Below are 18185 nucleotides of genomic sequence, written 5' to 3'. Positions count from 1 at the left end.
TGGAGCTGATTGGGGGGCCAAATTAAAAACCCTGTTGGGCCCGCGGACTGCCAGTCGTGGCACCCTGCCGTAGGAAGTACTCAATGATTGTAGTTATATTGGCATAACAGCAAACAAAAACACACCAATTGTGTCAGTCAATGAACATGTCATCCCATTGCATGGGTCCACTGTGTAGTCAATCTTTATATAGTAAAATATTTTAAAAGCAGACAAAGTGCATTTGTGAGATGCTTGAATATTGGTTTTTAATAACTTATAAAACACCTATGTTACAGCACCAACTATAAACATACTGTACATACACTGGATGAAAAACAGGGCGATTTTTTTTATTTATTCAGACTGAACATCTCAAAAGATTTAATATTTTGGGGGGGAGAAACCAACATAAGAACAGTGAGCTAGAATGATAGAATCTACAAGCGGTTCAGATAGAACTCTAATGATAAAAACAGACAGTGGACTGAGGGCCGGATACAGCATTCACACCTGGGGCCATATTCATTAGGGCACACAGCAGTAAAACATTTAGCAAGTTTAGGTAGTCCCTCCCTGTTTGTTCTTTTTCTGACTAACGACTATGCCCCCATCTTCTCAAATAGTAGTAGGATGTAGAATGTATAGACTGGACTGAAGAGTTGTAGACTATTGTGGAGAAATGATTCAGTCCTCACTGAGTGAGAGGAGGTACACTTCAACTAACACATAACAACCAACAGTGAATTGATTTACTGAACATAGCTAGGTTTGCCAGTGTCCATCTGCAAGCCCCCAGTGTACTGTAGCTATAACTACAACTGTATCCAGAACTGTAGTTGTAACTGTGGTCAAATCTGCAAAGTGCCATTTGAGATGAATCAACCTGTATGAATCTCTTTCTAGTCGTTATCTTCCTGGTTCACAGCAGAACAACAGGAGCAGCTCTTCCATTGGTTTAAAACATCCAACTCTCTTTTTTGGGGGATAATTAAACGCTCCAGTCCATTCACTCTCTCCTTCATGGAATATAGAACACTATTTTACAAGGAGACAGAAGAGAGAAGGGAACATCTAGCATTTTACAGGATCAGCAGCCGAGCAGAGAGAGTATCTATGTACAGTCCAGAACAGCTAAGGCGGGTGTCTGTCTGGTGGAGGTCAGGACAGTCCTTCACCCTCTGGCTGTGTATTGTGTTGTGTGTCTGCGTGTTGGATGGTGCTAGTGCATTTGGTCCAGTAGTTACTCATCCTGTTCAGGGAGGAGGGAAGGAGAAACGGAAGGAGGGATGATGATGAGGTAATGAGAAAGGTCATTGGTGAAAGGCAAGAAAGTAAAAAAAGTAAAAAAAAAAAAAAAAAAAGTAACAGTCTGTTTGTCATCATGCGTCTGACTGGTCAGGAGGTGGGGGGTTGTTCTGTCCAGCTCTGGCTGCTCTGTCCCTGGGTAAGGCTGCACTCTCAGCCCCAGGCTTCATTGAGCCTCTAGAGGCCTGCTGTCTGTTAGGGCTGTTTGATTCCTTGTCTTTTGACAATGTCTTTCTCAGCTTCTTCTCCTCTTCATCCTCCTTATTTTTTCCCTCTTCATCAGAGTCGATGCGGTTAAGTCGTTTGCGGATAGGACGATCTTCCTCGGATGACGACTCCGATTCCCCATTATCATTCTCATCATCTTTAGTGGAGGGTATGCATTTCTTCAGCAGAGCTAGATGTTTCCTCTGCTGTTCTATCAACACCTCTCTCCGCTTCCCTCTGCCCATCTTCTCTCCTCCCCTCTTCTTTCCCCTTGTTCTAGTCTCCTCCACCTCTTCTCTCCACCTCTTTCCCCTCTTTTCTTCCTCCTCAGACTCTCTCGAATGGGAGGATTCTGAAATAGAGTGAGCGAGCGGCGGATTCAGACATCAGCAGGAGTTAACCCCGCATTCAGACACTAGCGGCAAAAACGCTCCTTTGCCCGGTGCAATGGAATCGATGGCCAAAGTTGCCGCGGAAGTGGTGAAAAATGTAAAACTGCTCTATTTTCTTTGCATCTGGTGACGTGTGTTTTCCGCTTCATCCCGCCAACCAGAAAATGTTGGTTTAGGGACAGTGGTCGGTTTAGATTGGTTTAAATTTAGGAGGGGGAGGGGTGGAACATTATCGGCACACTTTCACTTGCAGAAGCGTTTTTTTGCCACTAGTGTCTGAATGCGGGTTGGTTATGAATTGTTTACATTCACTAAATGACAGTCTGTCAAGTTCCACATGGACCTCCCTAATTTGGGGCAGGGATGGTAACCATAGTAACTGACCATCGCTGTTTGAGCTGGAGAGACGACGGACGGATTTGGCCTTGTCCTTATTAGTGGTTGCCTGGGAACCCTCGGATTCCGACGTCTCGCGGTAGTTCACCTCCCGCTTCCGGCCCCGCCTTAAACCACACCTCTTCCTGTCCTCATCGCTGTCACTCAAATCACTGGTCTCTACAGAAAGAGACAGAGTTTTATTTGACTTTCAACTGAACATGTTCTTTAACCTCCAGCACCAAACCTGGATTTCTGTGTGTGTGTCATCTTTTTCCAACTTATATTCCAGACCTTACTCACCTATCTCCTCTTCCTCCTCATCTTCACTCTCCTCCTCCCCCCATCCTCTCCTCCGTCTGCGAGGGCATTTCTTGCACTTTGCTGAAGTCCTGGTGGTTCTCTGTTTAGGTCCCCGTCTCTGTGCCCGTGTAGACTGGCTTACGAAGCCCGGGTCACTGGCAAAGCTGTCCACATCACTGGCTGCTTCCTCATCACCTGACGCTACAAACTCCTCCTCCGTACTACAGACATAAGTTAAAAGTTTGCATTTATAGTGCTCAAACAAAAAATGACTTTACAATATGGGGGTTAGCTCCAATGCGGCCAGTCAGGGACAAACGCACCTGGCGCTGAGCTGAAACTCCTCCTCACTCTCTGCAGCCGTGCTGTCGCTCTCCAGGTCGTTAAGTCTCCGCCTCTTCCTGCTCCTGGTGGAAGGGGCCTGAGCTGTGGTTGGTCCTCGTTTCTCGTTCCCCTCCTCCGATATGGTGGCCATGTCCTTATCCCGCCCCACTCCTACACACAGGGCCACAGGGTTACACACAACAACAGAAACACAGGCAGACCACTATTCTGTCATCTAAACCCTCTTGTTTGCATCTTGTTCCTCATATTGGATGCATCCAAAATGACACCATATTCCCTACATAGTGCACTACTATTGACCAGGACCCTTAGAGCTCTGGTCAAAAGTAGTGCAACTATATAGGGCAGGGTTCCCCAACTGGCATCCCGCGGGCCGGGTTTGGCCCACGGGTGATTTTATTTGTCCCCCCAAGTTTCCTTTGCCCCCAAAAATAAATAATAATCTATTCCCACGCATAATAGAGACACATGAATGTATACAAATGCAAGCAAGGTTTGAAATGATGTCCCCCCCGACCATCCGCTCAAGAAAAAAAAGAAAAATCGACACTTGGCTGAATCTAGTGGATGATCCCTGATATAGGGAATAGGGAGCCATTCAGTACTCAGTGTACACACTCATTCCCTTTCTCTCTCTCCTCTATATTTCTCACCTCCTCCATCAGCATCTCTGACGTCTTCCTCTATCGCTTCATCAATGGCGTCATCAAAGTCATCAAACCTGGAACACACACACCAAGGTTTACGTTAGGAAAATGTGGAGCCGGACAACGCAGGGGAGAAACCACAGGAATTCAAAGCCGACCGCGGTACTGCACACATTGTTAGTAGAAAACAGGATCCCCCATAATAGTGAATGGAAAAATGGCAATCTTCATACACTTTTTTGGGAAGACAATAATGGTACCAATAATTGCTTATAATACACCAGATTTTTTAAAATTGTGCATAGAAGAAGTTAGAATAATAATTTAGTTGCTAATTGCAGCCTGCAGTACCCCGGTCGGCCTTCAACTTGAGTTACTCAATGAGAGGGGGCAGCACTGAGCTAGCCTGCAACATCCCTTCCTGGAGTAGCTCAAACTAGATTTCCAAAAAGTTGGACCCATTCCGAAATGGACCTGGGGCTTTCCCACCCGGACCCGATATGCATAAATACATTTTTTAAATATAAAAATCCGTTCTGTACAGACCCGAGGACAACTAGACCCATTCCGTATAGACCTGGTTGGATCCAGACCCGGTCTGATCAGAGTGAGGGAAGCAGCAGAAAAGGCATTTTTAAAGCGACTTTATTAACCCCGAGCTGATAAAGCTTGAGAGGAATAAGGTGCCGCTCTAGCAGACGAGGGAGGGGCAATACTGTGTTAGTGACACAGGGAGAAGGGAGGGAAAGAGCAAGCAACCAACCCAACTCGCGCTATTGTAGACTATGGGCGGCAGGCAGCCTAGTGGTTAAGAGCGTTGGGCCAGTAACCGAAAGCTCGATAGTTCGAATCCCCGAGTGGGTAAGGTGGAAAAATCTTCCATTATGCCCTTGAGCAAGGCAGTTAACCAGCAACAGCAACTGCTCCCCGGGCGCCGATGACATTGATTAAGGCAGCCCCCCGCACCTCTCTGATTCAGAGGCGTTGGGTGAAATGCAGAAGACACATTTTGGTTGAATGCATTCAGTTGTGCAACTGACTAGGTATCCCCTTTACCTTTCCCATATATAGCTGCCATAGCTAGGTTATTTATCATCAAATACGATTACCTAGTACCTGTCTTGACTGCATCAAACCTGTAAGAAGCTAGTTAAGCTAGCTAACTAACTGAGGCTGCAGTGCATGCGCTCTCATCCTACAAATAACAACAATTCCATTCAGAATATTAAGTAGCAGCCTACCTCTTCGTCTTGGTAGCCTATCCTTCAACATTTTAATTCCATATCCCGAGTGGCGCAGCGGTCTAAGGCACTGCATCTCAGTGCTAGAGGCGTCACTACAGACCCTGGTTTGATCCCGGGCTGTATCACAACCGGCCGTGATCTGGAGTCCCATAGGGTGGTGCACAATTGGCCCAGCATCGTCCGGGTTAGGGGAGGGTTTGGCCATCATTGTAAAATAAGAATTTGTTCTTAACGGACTTGCCTAGTTAAAATAAGGTTCAATAAAACAATAAGATATTTCCTAACTTTTGCCACACAGAGCTATGACTGTAGCTTATAGCTGCTTTGATGACTTATGTTGACCATCAACAAGCTACATACGCCATGCTCCACTCTTGTGAAAACCAAGAGCAGCAATATCAATTATTTATTTTTCTCTCTACTGCAGCAGTTGCGTTCGGATATGTACAGGGCCCTTCCCGGAAAAGTCAGTTCAAATTACACATACCTGAGCCCTGTGGCAATTATATCAGGTCCAACCCAGACCCGTGACATTATTTAAAATTCTGTATCTGGACCCACTCAGGTCCTGGATCGGGTCTCAGGTATTCGGATACAGGTGGATCAGTGAAGATCTCTAGCTCAAACAGCGCATGCTATGTCTCCATGAGACGCCATTTTAACCGACTTAAATTTGGCTTCAGTGCGCTATAGTCTTCAAATAGGAACGAATAGTGTCATGTGATCGATGACTTTTACCATTCATTTATACTGTCATTGGGACAACGTGACAGGGAAGATTTTAATTTACCGGCCATTTGAGAAATTTACCAGACCCATATGCATGCCTCCAGCTCACATTGCAAATGAGTGGGCGATGCGCTGATAGCCTGCCTACCATAGCCTATGCAATGGAATGGTGAATGGGAGGCGAGCTTCAATTATCAGTTGAGAAGAAGAAAAAAATTATAGCTCTATAAATCGTGGCCATCAAAACTGTTTATCACCCAATTGCATTTAGAATTGTCGCGCAACGAGTTTGACAAGTTATATCCTGCTCATAGTAGGCTGTGTGCATGTGATAAATAAGATGTGTGATGACTAACAAATACACACACCCCAATTTAATTCCACTATATTTAGCAAATTAACCTATAGACCGATAAGCATGACGGTCAAATGCATTTCCATCGACTGGTATTTCCATCAACGAATTCCACTAAAGTTGACAATGGGATGTTTTTTTCTCACGATTAATTTGGCAGGCAACAATTTTATTTAGTGGCTTTAAGTTATTTATTTTTCCTCGGCCAAAACCCTGGCACACTATGAGATGGGATTGTCACCATGACAACATGTGACTTGACTACTTTATTTGAGCTATGCCGTCACTTCTCGTTCACACACAGGCCGTCATTGTAAATAAGAATTCGTTATTAACTGACTTGCCTAGTTAAATAAAGGTTAAATAAATACAAATATGTGTCTCTCTCTCCCCCCAGTTAGTCCCTAATCTTAACCCCTACCTTGCCCAACCCTAACTATTTTAAATATCAACTTCAAATGGGATAGGGACAACCGAAGGATCACAAGGACCCCCCTCTATGTCGCATAATGATTCGTTTCACATCTTTCTCCTAAAGACATTAAATAAATGAAAATGTTTGTAATATCTAGCCTACATTGTACATGAGATCATTTAATTTTATCCATGACATTTTGTGCCAATTTTCATTCATTCAGGCGAGTTAATTTCATTCGAATGATAACTGTATATTCCCACATTTTTCATTCATACCGGTTGACCCTTGAAGCGACAGACAACTGGTCCACACACACACACACACACACACACACACACACACACACACACACACACACACACACACACACACACACACACACACACACACACACACACACACACACACACACACACACACACACACACACACACACCTGTAGCTGATACACTTCCTGGTTCTGGTAGACCTCCTTCCCAGATTTTTGGTATTTTTTGCATCTTTCTTTTTCGCCTGTTTCTCCTCTTCTTCCTCCCCTTCCTGCTAAAAACACATAACACACACAAATTCAGATTATGATCTTTTATTTTAGGCACATTTGGCCTTCTAGACTACATTTTCCTAATTGTGTGTGTACTTACAGGAATGATGTTCTCCACACTGATTCCCACATACACCAGACGCTCCCTCCTACAGAGAAAAAACACAGGAATTACACAACCATTTCAGTGTGTGTGTGACGTTGAGTGAGACCGTGTGTGACGTGTGAGATTGAGTGTGTGTATGTGTGACCTCCTCTCAGCTCTGTCTCTTTTCTTCATAGCGCAATCCAAATTCTGCAGCTGCTCCTCTAGTCTGTCACACAGCAGCTTCTACAGAGACCAGGGACAGTGTTAATACATGCATGTACGCACGCGCACACTCTCTCTCGCTCTCTCTCTCACTTACGTGTTGGCAGGGCGGGCAGAACCATTCTCCCTCAGGTATGACCATGAGAGGGGGTCTGAGACAGGCGGTGTGGTAACCACTATCACATGAATCACACAGCAGGATCTGCAGCAGAGAAACACAGGTTGGTTTCAAACGGAGTGTGCACACATTCAGGTGCTTGGTGTTAATACACTCATGAAATTAGGAATAGATAGTGATCTGCAGAAGGGAAACAGTTTAAACACACACCGTTTCTGGCTTCACAGTAAAGCACAATATTTCATAAGTCATATGGATGCCGAGATGTAAAGAAACAAAAAACACAATCTAGTCCAAACACACACACTTCTCACCAGTTCAGGGTGGTTGGGGAGTCCACAGTGGCAGCAGGGATCTTCATTAGGCGTCTCCTCTGATTGGCTAGAGTCATCTGATTCACAACCACTTCCCCCACCCCCTCTCCCCTCCTCCCTCCCTCTCTCCTCCGCTCCTCCCTCATTCGGTTTGCATCTCTTCGCTCGAGTATTTGACCAGCGGGGGCCTCGTTGTCTTCGTCTGCTCTGTAGACACACACACATTTACAATCAATCACATTGATAACCAACATTTTCTTGGCTATGATCATTTTCACATTCACACAAAGCCTTATTCCTCGATCACTTATGAGTAAATTAACTTTTAAAACAAAGTAGTTACCTTCACAGTCCTGCTTTGTCCCTCAGGGTTTTCTCTCTTCTTTTGCCATTGAGCTGTCTTCTCCTCTTCTTCCTCCCTCACCTCTGGGGGTGCGTCTTGCCTCTCCACCTTGTTTGGGCTGGGTCTGTAGGTAGGGTTGATCAGTAAAATATCAAATTACAGCACAATGGAGACAGCTCCAACAATACCAGCAGAGCTGGGGCACAGTTGGAGAAGATGGCCAAAGACAGTCAGAAGAAGTGGAGAGCCTTTGTTGCTGCACTATGAGCCAGCCGGCACGACGGGGATGAGTGAGAGCATGATAATAAATCAGAATATTGTATCTATTATTCAGCTCTACATGATACATTGTCACCTCAGTTATTGTGATGAAAGAAATGGGAAGAGATTCTATCATGGACCTTACCTGCAGATCCGAGCCGATCTCCGCAGAGACCTCCCATCTCCCTGCTCCTCCCCCTTCTGCTCTCTCACGTTCTCTCTCCTCTGGTTGGGAGGGATCTTTATCTTCAGCCTGATCCCTTCTTTCTGTAGCTCAGAGGAGGCTTCCAGGGGACCCGACCGGTCTGTTGCTCCATGCCCAGCACCTTTCACCCCGGCATGGGCTGGTGTGTCTGTGTTGAGGGCCTCTTCCTGGTCCTCCTGAACCTTCTGTCCTTCTACAGTCTGGCTGCTATCTGACTCCTGCTCCTTCTCTCCTGAGGTACTCTTCTTCTTCTCCTCTTCCTCTGTTCCATGGCATCCCTCACTTTTCTCCACATGGAGGTTAGTCTTTTTCTCTTTTGGGTTGTCATCCCTCTCTCCAGACTGGTCTCCATGTAAATTCTCCCTCGCTTTCTCTCTTCCATCCTCTCCTAACCTCTCCCTTGATCTCTCTCCTTGCTCGTTCCTCTCTCTCTCTCCTTCCCTCTCCTCTCCTCCTGCCTGTCTCTCCTGTCCTCTAGGCTCCAGGGGTGATGGGGATCCAGTCTCTCCCCAGCCAGGACTCTTCCTCACCAGGACTGACTGCCTGCTCCTCTCCTTGTCTGGAGCTCTGGCCCTCTCCTCTGACCCTGGTCTGGTTCTCTCCGTACAGACCGATCCGCCATCTTGTTGCTGCGATACTGGCCTGCAGATGACCCCCACATGACCTATACCCCCTATGAGCCCTCCAAGCCCGTTTAGGGGAGCCCCCCCATTGGTCAGCTCCTCTGGCAATGGGACTGCCAGGCCCCCATCAGGAGTTGACTGCCTCCCCAGCTGCTCCTCCTTGGTATGTGTTACTGAAGGGTTACGGACGATGATGCTACTGCTAGTACTGCTGCTATGGCTGTTGTTGTTGTGATGGTTGCTGTGCATGTCATTGTTGTTGTTGTGATGTGTGTTGCTATGGTGACGGTTGGCGCCAAAGAGCTCTCTCTTCTTCAGTGGTATCTTGGCCTGCTGATCGGTCCTCAGCGCCCTCTCTGCTTCCTCCTTCATAGGAGGAATTTCCTGTTTCATCGTTGCCGAGATGGGCACCATGACGACGGAGACAGCATTGCTAGGGGAGTTGCTAAGCGTTTGGGGTTCCTCTTTGACCAGTGCAGTGATGGTGCTCACTCTGTTGTCAATCACTTCTGACCTCTCCTCCTTCCTACCGCTCTGTTTCTCTCCCTCTTCTTTCTTCTCTTCCTTCATCTCAACTGCAATGTTTTCCTCCTTCACTGAGACTACCGGTTCAAGCTTGGTTGGGTGTTCCTTCTCGTCTAAAGATGCCATGTTGACGTCCGTACTAGTGGACTCTGGGTAGGAAGATGATCTACTCTTCTCTCGCTTTTCCTCATCTTCCTCGTTCTTCTTTCTCTCTTTACTCTTCTTCTTGTCTTCCTCAGCCTTCCTCATCTGTCTTGCCTCCTCCTCTTCCTCTCCTTCAGCTTCGCCTTGAAAAATCACCACACGTTGACATGTTATATTGCAGCTCTGGTTCCAACATTCATTCATAATAACACAATTATAATGTCAGTAGTGACCACATGATCATATTACTACTAACTACACCATCATATTACAAGTAACAACAGAACCCTTACCCTCCTCCTTGCCTCTTCTCCCCCTCTCCACAGGTGTGGCACAGTTGGACCCTCCCTTCTCTCTGTCCATCTCTTTCTCCGTCTCTCCTTCCTCTTTCTCCTTGTGTTCTGGATCCAGCTGGGTCTTCAGGAGGTCCAAAGCATCGGCTAAGTCATTCCGGGTTCTGAGGACAAACAGAACATTCTGAACATACGGTGCCATAAAAAAGCATTTGCCCCTTTCTGATATTCTCTATTTTTGCATATTTTTGATACTGAATGTTATCAGATCTTCAACCAAAAGCTAATATTAGATAAAGGGAACCTGAGTTTACTAATAACCCCAAAAATGTATACTTATTTAATTTATTTAATTAACAAAGTAGTTGCACTCAATAACTGGTTGTACCACCTTTAGCTGTAATGACTGCAACCAAATACTTCCTGTAGTTGTTGATCAGTCTCTCACATCGCTGTGTAGGAATTTTGGCCCACTCTTGCATGCAGAACTGCTTTAACTCAGCGACATTTGTGGGTTTTGAAGCATTGAAGCACGTTTCAAGTCCTGCCACAACATCTCAATTGGGATTAGGTCTGGACTTTGAATGTGTTGCTTTTGAACCATTTTCATGTAGACTTGATTGTGTGTTTTGGATCATTGTCTTGCTGCATGACCCAGCTGCGCTTCAGCTCACAGACGGATGGCCTGACATTCTCCTGTAGAATTCTCTGATACAGAATTCATGGTTCCTTCCTTCTACAGGAGAATGTCAGGCCATCCAGTTATTGAGTGTAAGGGCGAAATTACTTTTTCACACGGGGGCATTGGTTGTTGCATAACTTTGTTTATGAAATAAATATGTCATTGTTGTGTTATTTGTTCAATCAGGTTCCCTTTATCTATTCTTAGGTTTAGGTTTAAGATCTAATAACATTCAGTATCAACAATATGCAAAAGTAGGGGGCAAATACTTTTCCACAGCACTGTACATACACCCTTTCTCTCTTCTCAGATGCTCCGACTAGGGTTACAAAAAATATATCTCATCTATCTATCCATACATCCATCCATGCATCATCACCTGACGATACATCTCCAGGTGGATCCGTCCCAGTCGTCCTGTTCCTCTGTGTACAGTCGGATGTTGTGTTGGGCGTCAGTCTGCAGCCAGTACATCAGGCCCTGTCTGTCTCTGCCCAACGGCTGCAGCCTCATCGCCTCCGCCTCCTCCTCGTTCACCAACGTCTTGAACTTCAAGTTGTCATCAAACTGGATCTCACACAGGTACTGGGGTCGGGGATTAGAGAGAGACGGGGGGGTTAGGGTCAGACAGAGAAAGAGAAGAAAACAGTACAGTGCCTTCAGAAAGTATTTACACGCCGTTACTTTTTCCACATTTTGTTGTTACAAAGTGGGATTAAAATGAATTTTATTGGAATTTTTTGTCAACGATCTACACAAAATACTCTAATTTCAAAGCGAAAAAAAGTATTAATGGAAAATAAATACATTTGAATCACCTTGGGCAGCGATTACAGCTGTGGGTCTTTCTGGGTAAGTCTCTAAGAGCTTTGCAAACCTCGATTGTATAATATTTGCCCTTTACTATTTTTTTAAAATTCTTCAAACCCTGTCAAGTTGGTTGGTGATCATTGCTAGACAGCCATTTTCAAGTCTTGTCATATATGTTTAAGACAATTTAAGTCAAAAAAGTTTTCCGCAGATAGTGACTGGAACGAGCAGCAACAAACACTCAAACTGGACAGTTTTATCTCAATCTCTTCATTCAAAGACTCAATCATGGACACTCTTACTTACAGTTGTGGCTGCGTGGTGTGATGTATTGTTGTCTCTACCTTCTTGACCTTTGTGCTCTTGACTTTGCCCAATAATGTTTGTACCATGTTTTTGTGCTGCTACCATGTTGTGTTGCTACCATGTTGTTATGTTGTGTTACTACCATGCTGTGAGGTCATGTGTTTCTGCCTTGTTATGTTGTCGTCTTAGGTCTCTCTTTATGTAGTGTTGTGTCTCTGGTTGTGATATGTGTTTTGTCCTATATTTAAATTGTATTTATTTTTTAAATCCCAGGCCCCTGTCCCCGCAGGAGGCCTTTTGCCTTTTGGTAGGCCTTCATTGTAAATAAGAATTTGTTCTTTACTGACTTGCCTAGTTAAATAAAGGTTAAATAAATAAATAAAATAAAAAGTAACTCCAGTGTATAATTGGCCTTGTGTTTTAGGTTATTGTCCTGCTGAAAGGTGGATTTGTCTCCCAGTGTCTGTTGGAAAGCAGACAACCAGGTTTTCTTCTAGGACTTTGCCTATGCTTAGCTCTATTCCTTTTCTTTTTATCCTCAAAAGCTCCCTAGTCCTTGCCGATGACAAGCATACCCATAATATGATGCAGCCACCACCATGGTTGAGAATACAAAGAGTGGTACACAGTGATGTGTTTGATTTGCCCAAAACATTGTGCTTTGTATTCCAGACAAAAACGTAAGTAATTTTTTTCAGTATCACTTTAGTGCCTTATTGCAAACAGGATGCATGTTTTGGAATATTTTTATTCTGTACAGGCATCCTTTTCACTATGTCATTTAGGTTTGTACTGTGGAGTAACTACAAGTTAGATCTATCCTCAGCTGTCGCCTATCACAGCTATCTCTGTAACTGGTTTAAAATCACCATTGGCCTCATGGTGAAATCCCTGAGCGATTTCCTTACTCTCCGTCAACTGAGTTAGGAAGAACGTCTGTATTTTTGTAGTAACTGGGTGTATTGATACACCATCCAAATTGTAATTAATAGCTCCACCATGCTCAAATGGATATTCAGTGTCTGCTTTAAAAAAATATATGTATCCATCTACCAATAGGTGCCCTTCTTTGCAGTTTTTATCTTTGAATCTGTGTTTGAAATTCACTGCTCGACTGAGAGACGTTACAGATCATTTTATTTGTGGGGTTGAGATGAGATAGTGTTTAACACGATAATTATCTGACTTGTTAACAAAGGGGTTGAATACTTATTGACTCAAGATATTTAAGCTTTAAATGTTTTATTAATTTGTAAACATTTCTAAAAAGATTATTCCACTTAGATATTATAGGGTACTGTGTAAATCAGTGACACAAAATCTAAAATGTTTAATTCAGGCTGTAACACAACAACATGTAAAAGGTCAAGGGGTGTGAATACTTTCTGAAGGCACTGTATATTATCAATATACTGTTCATACATAACAGTAGATATCACAGAGGAGGTAAATAGGTAGTCTGGTATATTAGTGTGATAGTCTGCACAAGGTGTGTGTGTGTCTTACTTTGAGGATGCTGGTTTTGCACTCCATGCTCATGTCCTGGTAGCCCTTGTGTTCCAGCTCCCAGGCCCAGCTACTGTTGATGTCCTGGCATACCTGGATGACAAATATACAGTCATTACAGGTGTACACACCAAGCACACACCAAGCACAGCTTACCTTAGCCAGGTACCTCTCCCACTTGTCTGCAGACACAGACTTGCCAAGCTTCCTCAGCAGCTTGACGTGCAGCTCCACTAGTGGCTTGGGAACTGAGAGAGATACACACAGAGAGAAATAATACATGAGTTAATACATTAGTTTGATATAAAACTAAGTACACTGTCATAACACCAGCTAGTATAACACTAAACACTTATTACAACACCCATTGTGCAGTGGAATTAAAATAAAATCAACATTCTCCTTCTGCTATTCTGACTGTCTGTGCAATTCACATTGATTCACACTTTCTTAGAATTATCCTCAAATATCTAGCTAACAGTGGCAGACGTGGAGGTAAGATCAACAACTGTGATTCATTGTCATTTTTTGCATTAATAAAAAAACACGACGATGTGTTTGGTGAACAATGGAGGAAATGTGGAAAGAGCAAACAACGTTATCACGGCAGTCTACTGACAGTTAACGGTAACAACATCTTTCCTGCAGATACTGCAACGTTAGTACATACTAGCCTAGGTACGCCACACACAGCTAGCCAGATAACTAGCTAGCTAAATCGTGACAAGAAAGCACCAGTAGCTAACATTGTCTCAAAGGAGGATTTAAATAATTATAAACTGTGACAAATGTAAAGTCTGAGTAATTTGAAATCAGCGGTATTTTATTTGAATTAATTAATGGCCACTGATGTGTTGACTAACGTTAGCTTGGTTTAGCATGAAGTTGGCTAGCTCGACTACACATCACGCATTGCGCCTGCGCGAAATTGACAGTCTGCCAAGTGGTGTTTTTATCGGACTATTTTGACAACTGTTTACGACACGATTCGACACAATACGATATCGATTGTATTCAAATAGTATTTACTCATACACTGGGGCTGAGTTGTATACCTTTCTTGCACTAGTATGGACAGGCAAGCATGATGGAAAAGTACACCTGATAGCTAACGTTCGCTAGCTAACGAAATTAAGGTAGCTAACTTGCTAGTTTGGTCATTCAAGCAGGAATGGCTGGCTAGTTTCTTAACAAATAGCTAAGTAACGATACATCTAGCTATCTAGCTAGCTACATCAATCAGTAACATTAGCCAGTTATACCGAGGCACATGTCACAGAGTGTGGAAACTCCCCTAAGCCAGCTAGCTGTACTGGCTCCCCCCTGACCACCCAGCTAGCTAGAAAGTCAGTGATGATGATGCTGAGACCCTCTCCCTTCCCACCTGTCGATGTGTCCCGGAGATACCTCTCCATCTGCGGAAAGGTGAGTTCAGGTAGGTCCAGGGCTTGTCCGTAGCGCTCCAGGAACGAGCAGACCACTGCGAAACTGGGGCAGAGACCGGGGTTTGAGCCCTGCGCTGCCGCTGAAGCGGCCATTTTTCCAGCCGGGGAGTAGGATGAGAATGAACGGAGTTGGGAGGACAGTAAATATCCCAGAATTCAACGCGCCAGGGATCGTATCATGGGTAGACGAAGGAGGGGGCTCTGTGACCAGGTATTCCCCCCAGGAACGCAAGTTTCAGACATCAAGAATGTTCTTGTGGTTTATTATCTAGGCCCATACGATTACTAAACATTTACTTTGCTAGTTGAAGTATGAGTCATGTAGAGTACAGTCTATTCACCTTATTTCCAACGGAAATATGGACGTAGTCTGTTTAGTTTTTTTGTGTGGGTGACTTCCGGTTAAGCACTTCCGGACAACAGTTAGCTAGCAAGTTACATATCTCACTGTCGCTTCTTACAGCTTCCCAAATATGGACTCACGAAAAACAGGCATTTTATGATCGGTAAGGGGATGCCACAATAACTGGCAGAAACGGAAGCTGTTCATGGAACAGGAGTGTTTTGACCGCCTAACTTTTTTGAGAGGGTAGTGCAGTTGTGAGGCGCCTTTTGATTTGCACCCGCCTCCTAAGGGCGAGTAGTCTCATAGGATTTGGCTCAGAGCTTTGAACTTGAAGAAACCTCCAAACATAAATAAAAATAAAATTAAACCTCCAAACCGACCCTATATGTGTTCCTATCACTTCGTGGACAAGATGCCGACTGAAGAGCATCCTTTCACTGAGAAGTGGCTGGGCTATGATGCTCCAGTACAGATCAGAAGGCGACATCTCATCAGTACATCAACACATACAGGTACAGTAGCTGTTAGCTAGCTGCTAACGTTACTCGCTAGCTATCGTCACAGATAAGGTATCCTGAATCAGGCAGACGTTAGCTAGCTTAGCTAACTGTGTTAGTAGTACGTAGGTAGCCATTCCTAAGTCCTAACATACTGTAGCAAGCTAACTGTTGCCTAGTTTACTTACTTAGCTTGGGGGCAGCCCATCTGATGTTGTTGCTAGCTAATTAGCTCATCCCCTACATTGTCAGACAGAAGTTGTTGGATAACTAACAATGTCTCACCAATGCAATAATTATCCCCATCATTGCTGGCATTCCACTGGTGATGCTCATGAAATGTCTAGCTAGCTAAATTATTAAACGTTCAAATTGTTTTCTTTCTTTTAACCTAACCATAACCAGTAGGCTGTCTGTGGATTTTATTTTGTTAAACTTGTGGTCTCTCTTATACTCAATGGGAATGTTCCAGCACTGACTGATCACAGCTAAGTGTCAAGAGAACCAGTCAACAAGCCCACCTGCCACTAACAAACCCAATGTGGTGGTGCAGAGTCATTGACCCACACCATCCTGAAGAATGACACTAGCTCAGTGTTGGATACTGGCCTTCCTCTTAGTGTTTTCTTTGACCATGTAGCATTTCTGCAGAAATTATACACGGCTAACTTAAAAATGCATATCACTGATCAAATACTGATAACCTTGATGAAGCTGAATTGACTCCACAGTGATCTTGCTGAACACTTTGCTGTGTCCCAGGGAGTAGTGAGCAGAGTCATTTTCTACTGGATTGAGACAATGGAGGAGCTCATGAGGATCTACATTCCATGGCAGCTGAGGTTAGACAATCCAGAAGACGCTGCCTCAGTGCTTCAAAGAGAAGTTATCCAACACCACTTGCATCATCCACAGCTCTGAGACCATTGTTCAGAAAGCACACAATCTCGATTCCAGATGGGAGTCATACAGCCACTATTATTCCAGCAATACTCTCAAGTATTTGGTTGCCATTGCTACATGCACACTCATTATGTTCATTTCTCCTGCATATAGAGGCAGATGCAGTGACAAGTTCATCACCCAAAACTCTGGCTTCCTGGAATACCTTAGGCCTGGCAATGAAGTAATGGCTGACGGGCTTCACCATCCGAGATCTGCTGTATGAGAGTAAGGTAAACCTTGCCATACCAGCCTTCACCCAGAAAGGAGGACAGCTGTCTGACGAGGATGTCGCAAGCACAAGAAGGATAGCTAATGTGCATATACATGTTGAGAGAGTTATCAGACTCAAGGTGTTCAAATCCTCTCCCAGACTGTGTCCATTTTTTGTGTCAGGTTGATGGGAAAAGTCCTTAGAATCTGTGCAGCACTTGTTAACATGCAGAGTGAGATCATCCATGAGGATGCAGAATGAGCAGTGAGAATGTTCATACATTTGAAATGTAACTTTAAACACTATAATTTCATCCACCAGAGATACTATGTGTGTGTGTATGTATATATATATATATATATATATATATTAGTTTAATCTGAATGATTTGTTCCTATATTTGAAATGTACTGTAACTTTGACTGTTCCTGATAATTACAGGCATCCACTAGGTGCTGCTATAATGCCTTTTTAAATCTATTTCAAATACATTTTCTTCAACACAAATGTCACTAACAGACCAAGAGGGAAGACAAATGTTTGTCAAGTGACACAATTTTTCTTAATTTGTGCCCTTGAAAACCAAACCCAGAATCAAACTGAAAACACTTTTGAATACTTTAGACATGCCTCCTCATCTTTCTTTTCAAAATGGTAAGTATCAAAGAAAATGTCAATGTGGAATTTCTTGTTTTTATTAACTCCGTAATTTGCTAAGTGCAAGATGAGTTACGGTATGCTTAGATAAGTTAACGAAGTGCCGTATGCAAAAAGAGCTATACAAGGTACGATTAAAATATTCATAAATCAGAAGGTGTTATCCTTAGACATTAGATAAGCATGTATGAAGAGAGCTGTACAAGGCAAGACATAAAAAACACCAAGAAGAATTATGCAAATATAAATCAGGTCAATGTGCATATGAAGAGAACTGCAAAACAAAAAAAACAACCAAGAGTTAAGCTTAGATACAGTAGAGCTGACAGCTTTACAAGGCACAAAATATAAGAACTATTTAAAAGCAAAGTATTATGCCCCGAGCCTAGATACCACATAGATTAACATATTTGGAGCACAGAGTTAGTCTGCCTATCTGGAACTCATATACTGTCCTTGGCAGCATATGTGGGAAATACAATGCCTTTAGTTTAGTGATTACATCAGCACATAACTTCACATCAAAAGGCATATCAATGACAACCAGCTCGGATGGAGCCCAGACAGCAGTTTGCATCTCTCCAGTCCTGTGCAGAACATGCCCGTTTACACCTACATGTAGTAACCACGGGTTCCATTAGGTTGCAGCTGAGAAATCCCATCCACCAGCTTCACATCAGTGAGTTTGCTAGAGACTCACACTTCTTACTCAGAACTGGACATTTGATTTCTAGAAGTTTTTGACAGTTTAACACTCCATCTGGGCTTGCAGAAAGCCATAGCTCCTTGACACTCACTGCT

At 43.8% G+C, this 18185-nt stretch overlaps 1 protein-coding gene and 1 long non-coding RNA gene across 3 annotated transcripts; one reads left to right on the top strand and one right to left on the bottom strand.

The window, feature by feature from the left end:
• Positions 1-231: 231 nt before the first annotated feature.
• LOC129822234 (remodeling and spacing factor 1-like) lies at positions 232-14870 on the bottom strand. Of its 2 annotated transcripts, none has more exons than XM_055880334.1 (17): positions 14668-14870; positions 13440-13531; positions 13284-13376; positions 11041-11246; positions 9980-10143; positions 8335-9829; positions 7929-8052; positions 7586-7792; positions 7251-7355; positions 7095-7174; positions 6944-6992; positions 6739-6845; positions 3563-3630; positions 2888-3059; positions 2565-2785; positions 2271-2441; positions 232-1846 (listed from the first exon to the last, which is right to left on the bottom strand). In XM_055880334.1, exons 1-17 carry the CDS (start codon positions 14819-14821, stop codon positions 1362-1364), a joined length of 3993 nt encoding a protein of 1330 aa, XP_055736309.1. In that variant the 5' UTR covers positions 14822-14870; the 3' UTR covers positions 232-1361. The 2 variants fall into 2 exon arrangements, with proteins under 2 accessions (XP_055736309.1, XP_055736310.1); XM_055880335.1 differs by having other exon boundaries at positions 6739-6842.
• A 67-nt stretch (positions 14871-14937) lies between these two features.
• LOC129822236 (uncharacterized) lies at positions 14938-17540 on the top strand. Its single transcript, XR_008754467.1, has 2 exons — positions 14938-16413; positions 16628-17540. It is a non-coding gene; the product is annotated as an uncharacterized LOC129822236 (long non-coding RNA).
• Positions 17541-18185: the final 645 nt, after the last annotated feature.

Source organism: Salvelinus fontinalis, chromosome 24, assembly GCF_029448725.1.
Source record: "Salvelinus fontinalis isolate EN_2023a chromosome 24, ASM2944872v1, whole genome shotgun sequence".
Lineage (NCBI taxonomy): Eukaryota > Metazoa > Chordata > Actinopteri > Salmoniformes > Salmonidae > Salvelinus > Salvelinus fontinalis.
This window is presented reverse-complemented; position numbering and strand designations above follow the sequence as displayed.